This window comes from Lissotriton helveticus, chromosome 1_1 (genome assembly GCF_964261635.1).
Source record: "Lissotriton helveticus chromosome 1_1, aLisHel1.1, whole genome shotgun sequence".
NCBI lineage: Eukaryota > Metazoa > Chordata > Amphibia > Caudata > Salamandridae > Lissotriton > Lissotriton helveticus.
In genome coordinates this window covers 249660337-249666336 of record NC_136057.1, presented here as the reverse complement: position 1 = coordinate 249666336, position 6000 = coordinate 249660337, and the positions used below count along the sequence as shown (strand labels likewise).

Below are 6000 nucleotides of genomic sequence, written 5' to 3'. Positions count from 1 at the left end.
GGCAGCGTTGGCATATTTATACCTGAAAGGTGCCGGATTTGACGTAAGGTTGGACATAAGACGTCACTAAGAACTAACAGTTCTTTCTGGACTCCAGGAGTTCTTGTGCAAATCAAAACAAAAGCAGGGGGAATTCCCGGGCTGCTGGAGGCTTGGTTTGTTTAAAGAACGCGTTGTACTTTCTAGGAGTCTAGGGGAGTAGCCTTGCCGTATTTGGACTGCATGGGCTATTACTAAATATGGATATGATTCTTATGCCTTTATAAGGAACTATTTATTATAACCATATAAGGGCATAAATCGGGAATATCGAATTAGGGTCCTAGATAGAAACACAACAAAAGCAGCAGTACGTGCTTCTTTGATTAGAGTCAAAATCCAAACTGAGCTTACCGACACCCCACCGTGAGTGGTCCAAACTCCGCTTGCAGCTAAGCGCACTTTGGATGTTGACACTCCTTTTTTCCCACATCCTTCTAATGTTCCTCACACTTGAACTATCTATCCTTCTTCCCTAGTTATCATCTTTCCATTTTTCCCTTGCACCCTTCTATGACAGAGTTCACCGTCTGTTTCCTTCTCTTGCTTTTCCTCTGTTTTCTTGTGCTCCCTCTTACAGTTGCCCATTTTTCTTTCTCATGTCAAATTGATCGAATCAAGGGTGTTGTCTATTGTATTACATTTTTTTTCACAATATGTTGTTGTAACATTTAAACTTATACTTAGGGCTAAATTCATGGAGAGAGATATAGATGTGCATAAAAAAGAAGGTGGAGAGAAGGAGGAATTGATAGAAGTAGAAAGACAAAAAGATAGATGGATAGTTAGTGGGTGGAGTGGAGTGATAAAAGTTGAGAAAGTTTAGGAAGAAAAGCAAGGTGGAAACCTTCAAATAGAAAGGTATAGAAAAGGAAGGAAGGACAGACAAAAGACTGAAAGGTGGGAAAATAGGATGGAAGAAATTTTCAGACATTCAGAATTCCCTCAGAAGAAGTAATGCCCCTTATGTCTGCCTTCGCCTAGTGCCATTTAGGATACGTGGCTATTTTATTTTTCTGTATACGCCCCGGAGGAGAGGCACACAGCCAGTGCAGGTTAGTTCTTAGGTCTGCAAGAAGAGACGGTGACTAGAATGTGAGGCCTGTTCGAAAGTGTCCACATGACTTGAGGTACCTTGCCCACCTGGGTGGAGACCTGCTGCACTGTGGATGATCGCAGTGCAATTATTTACTTGTTGCAACCTAGCAATAAAACCCAAGGCCCCGACCTGTATGAATGAGTGAGAGAATGAATATGTGACAAACGGAAGAATAAATGCATGACAGAAGCATTCTGAGACTGATGCGTTCCATGCATGAACGTGGGAAACTTCACAGCACTGATGGGTGGAATGGATCACTCCAGGCACTTGATGACTGAAGAAGTGAGTGCAAAGGGAATTCAATAAAACATGAAAAACTGAGAGGGAGGGGCGTAGCTTAGTCAGTGAGATTCGGCGAAGTGGCGTAGCTAGGCACTTGGCCACCCGAGGCGGTCCCTGCCATTTCCGCCCCGCTGCTGTGCTGAGAAGCAGGATGAGTCCTGTCGATATTTGCTGTAGCAAACTCATGTAAGAGAGGCGGGTCACCCCCAAAACTCGTGCCGCCCTGGGCAGTCCCCCCCTCCTTGCTACGGCACTGTTGGGGGGGGGGGGGGAGAAGGGGCGTGAGTGAACTCAAATTTCCCAGCTAAAAAAAGCAGTTGTCTGCAGGGTGGAGAGATTAAGGAACCAAGGTTTGGAATGGACAGGTTCCATGAGGAATAAGGTCAGGACTGATTTGCACTAGGGTGCTACATTGGAAGAACAATGATGGATTGGAATGCCACCCTGAGAGATTGCCAGTGGTTGTACTATTTGTAAACAGACATCCCATCACCTTCTGTGTGTTTGATTGCCGCTAGTATTTCTGGAAGCGTGAGACTGGTGCAGCTTTCCAAACCTCCTGATGCTAATGCTTTTGAATTCCAAAAACTAGTACAGTTTAACTCATTCAAGTTGTATTTCTATATGTGCGGAGTTACTACTTTTTTGATAAACAGGTCTCTGCCTTTACTAATTACTTTATCAAGAGAGTAACGACTTCCTGTACTAAGCCCCAGTTGTAAACAGAGTAGGGTGCTCAGGCAAATCAATAGAGCAGGCCGAGCCAGAACCGAGTTATGGGTCCGTGCCTGAGCCGAGCCCTAAAATATTTGGCATGTTTTTCGTGCACCAAACTTAATATAAAAATATGATACAATCTCTTCAAAGTTCGAAATATTGTATTTCTTGAACATACAGAAGTGGTTCACCTTAGTACATCAGACTAAATCACTGCACAGCCAGACATTTATTAAAATGGCCTCCCCTCCACCAACAATGCCATTAGTGAACTGAGGGGCACGTCAGGAGTCATGCCAACCCTACACCTGCCCTCTTTTCTTAGTATTGATGGTGCAACGTCACAGTCTAATAAATATAAGAGGTGCTTGTGCAGTGCACATCATGAATTCAAGTATTTAAACCGTGCTCATATGTGATAGTAAAGAAAAGGGGGACTGTAGGTGGAAATAGGCACCTAGAAGCACACAGTTCCGACAAGCAGGGAAGCCGGGATTGATTCCAAGTTGTCTGGTTTCACATTTTGAAATTCAGTCACGATGTGGGTCTCTTTGTCTGCCTCAACCGTTTATTTCAAAGGTCACTGTTCCTTCTTGACTATCCACAACAACAACAAAAAAACACACAACACATAGATAGCAGCAGAACCGATGCTGGGCCACCAGACTCAAGTACTAAGCCAGGAATACATTTTTTTGGGGTGTCATCCCCGCCCTTGTCGGGAGGTGGTTTGTCTCCGCGCGTGTCACGTAAAACTCTCCGGGCTGCGCAGGTAAGCAGCCCTCGCCTCCCCAAAAGGGCCTTCCTCTAAGTCTAGAGAAGCGAGGCCTCGGCATCCGATTGCCACATGTTTGTTAATGAGGTCCCAGCGGGTGTCGTGTTACTTTCCGATGCGGTCACTCGGCGCCGTTGCCATGCGTGTCCTCTCTGCTCACCTGGGGCTTTCGGGGCGTACCTGCGCAGGGCACGGGATGCGCGCCTCCCTCCCGCCTCTGTTCTCGGTGCCACTCTGCTTACATCCACAGCATCTCAGCACGACCTCGAGGCGCTAGAAGTCTAGAAGTCCAGAGGGCCAGAAGAGCGAAGGAGGAGAGAGCAGGCGGGAATCGGGCCGAGGAAGAGAAGTGACACGAGAGGTGCAGTGAGCAGAGACAACGAGACCTCTAGGCGCTACGAATAGAGCGCACAAATCAGGAGGAGACGCAAACTACCAAGGTAGGGGGGAATGTGGCACGGGACTTTGGTGATAAAGAGACAGACGCATGAGCGTAAGAGAAAGAATGAGTGAGTCTGTCTGTGTCGCATACAAACGGAAAGAGACAGACAAAAAAAGAAAGAGACAAGGGGGACAGTAAGTGATGACTACACGTGGCGCTGGGTGGAAACGCAGTTCCAAGCTTTTAGGACCATTTTTATTTTTTATTTATTTATTAGGTTTTATATAGCGCTAGCTCCACCCGAGGGTATCAGAGCGCTTTACATCAGCAATGGAAGTACACAATAAAAACAATCATAACAGTTGAACGAAACAAGCTGTACAGGCGGTCAAAAAAAGGGAACATTTTAGGATACATAGTGAGTAGAAGTACATATTGGGTGAACAGAAAACAAATTGCAAGAACCAGAATGTTATTATAAATAGTAATTTTACAGTATGCCAAGGTGGACTCAGTGGACATGTTCACAGTCCTGAACGATTGTGTGATAGCAAAATGCATTCAGGGTGTTGTAGTTTTTTTTGTTTGTTTTGCTTCAGTTCAACTAATTAGACTAACAGACTTGAAAGCAGTGATTTGTTGGTGAAAAGGCACCAGCAGTGACCAAGGGATGTGACAGACATACATACTGTGTCATTTAAAGAACATTAGTATGCACACATGACAACACTGTCTAGTTACAATACAGCTGACACAACAAGGGTCATCCCAACCCTCTCCTAAAACAGATTCCCATCAGAAAGCAGCCAACGATTGAATGGGCAGCGGCTGAGTGTGTGATGTTTCTTCCAGCTCTTAGAAATTATTTCTCCAGAGACCGTACGTGTATAATCCCAGGAGAGCTTCCTGCGAAACGCAAAGCACTGCATGGTCAGTGCGCCTGCGCGGTCACTCCCTTTGTTTATCTGTTTACTTTATGCCATCTGTAGGGTGAACATTATGAGCTAAAGCATCCCGAGGTGCTTGTTGTGTAGAAGAAATAAAGCGGGTGGACGCTTTCCCTTTCTCCTGCAGCCTCTGTTACTATGAATTGATGCTTTACAGAAGTCATGTTTAGCCAGATATGAATTGATGTATAATGTTTGTTGTGCAAAAGAGGAAAACCTCCTAGTATTTGAGATGCTAATAAAAATATGACCATGGATGGAAACATCACCCTGTGACGTGTTTCATAGCAGATTGATCGGGACCGCAAGCAACGATGGACCCCACATTTCACCGACTGAAGCCCTTTCAAGATGGCGAGAACTGGACCACTGTTCCTGAGGCCAGCATCATCCCAGAGCCTGGGATCCGCCATGTCAAGTATGTACACTCTATGCCAAGAACTACCACTATTATGTCAATGCCAGTATTACATCAGTTGTGGGGGCTGCCAAGCAAAGGATGCACACACGTGCCAAGAATGACCACCATTATGCCAGGACCAGCATTACAGCAAGAACAGGCACATTTATTCATAGGATGCCCACAATATGCCAATAATTATACCCATTACACTAGAGCCAGCTGAGGCCAGGGTGACGACCACCAGTACAAGAATGCCCACGGTATCCTTGCCCACAATATGCCAATCATTATAACCATTGCACTAGAGCCAGCTGAGGCCAGGGTAACGACCATCACAACAAGAATGCCCACGGTATCCTTGCCCACAATATGCCAAGCATTATAACCATTACACTAGAGCCAGCTGAGGCCTGGGTAACGGCCATCACATCAAGAATGCCCATGGCATCCTTGCCCTTTGACGGTCTTTGCCTGTCGAGGCAATAAAAAACAAGGATGTCTGGTCAGGTTAGCTTAGTGCTAGAGAGTATACAACTGTACAGTAGGAGCACTACTGCCATCAGTCAATTAGGATTCTTGTATAGCACAGCTAATCACCCATGAGGGTTTCAAGGTTTTTCAGTGGGTGGGGGGTTTTTCTGCAGTTCAGTCAAAGTGCCAGGTCTTGAGGTCCTTCCTGAATTGAGGCAGTGACCGTGATTGCACGAGGTGCAGAGGCAGGGAGTTCCGAATCTTCGCAGCGAGGCAAGAGAAGGATCATCCTCCAGCTGAGGTGTTGAGGATCCATGGGATAGTGGCGAGGGCCAGTTGGACAGAGCGGAGATGTCTGTTTAGTGTGTAGAAGGAGAGGCGGTGGTTGAGGTATTCAGGTCCGGTGTTGTGGTATTGCAGGGATTCTGACGAGTCACAGAACTAAGCTTGGGATCATGGAACCTCAGTGTGCAGGGACTGAGTCATCCAACCACCTGAGTAGCCATGTGCCCAGAGACTGACTAGCCATAGTGTCTCACTTGCCCTCCTACTCACTTACAGAGGAACAAGTGATTAGACACTCCAGACAACACTCCCAAACCTCTCAGAAATTGCGGTTACAGGACACACCCTTTCACTCTCACTCTTGTACCAGTCAACAATAAGATTAGACGAAGACAAGAGAAATGTTTAACACCTTCGGTGCTCATGACTGCTCCCGGCTGTCATGAGTCACAGTAGACGTGTGCTCATGACAGCCGGGAGCCGTCAGAACGTTGCTGCTCCGCCCATGTGCGGTTAATTCCCCGCCTGTGCGGAGAATTAATCAGTGGGCGGAGTTCTGACGGCTCCCGGCCGTCATGAGCACACGCCCACCATGAT

At 46.5% G+C, this 6000-nt stretch overlaps 1 protein-coding gene across 1 annotated transcript in view; it reads left to right on the top strand.

The window, feature by feature from the left end:
* Positions 1-3213: 3213 nt before the first annotated feature.
* Positions 3214-6000, top strand: part of LOC144769001 (membrane-spanning 4-domains subfamily A member 4A-like) — a 103233-nt gene continuing 100446 nt past the window's right edge. The window contains exons 1-2 of the mRNA XM_078652996.1: positions 3214-3355; positions 4533-4662. Of these exons, the coding sequence (XP_078509122.1) occupies positions 4559-4662 (104 nt within the window). The 5' untranslated portion in view covers positions 3214-3355; positions 4533-4558. The remainder of the gene's footprint in view (positions 3356-4532; positions 4663-6000) is intronic.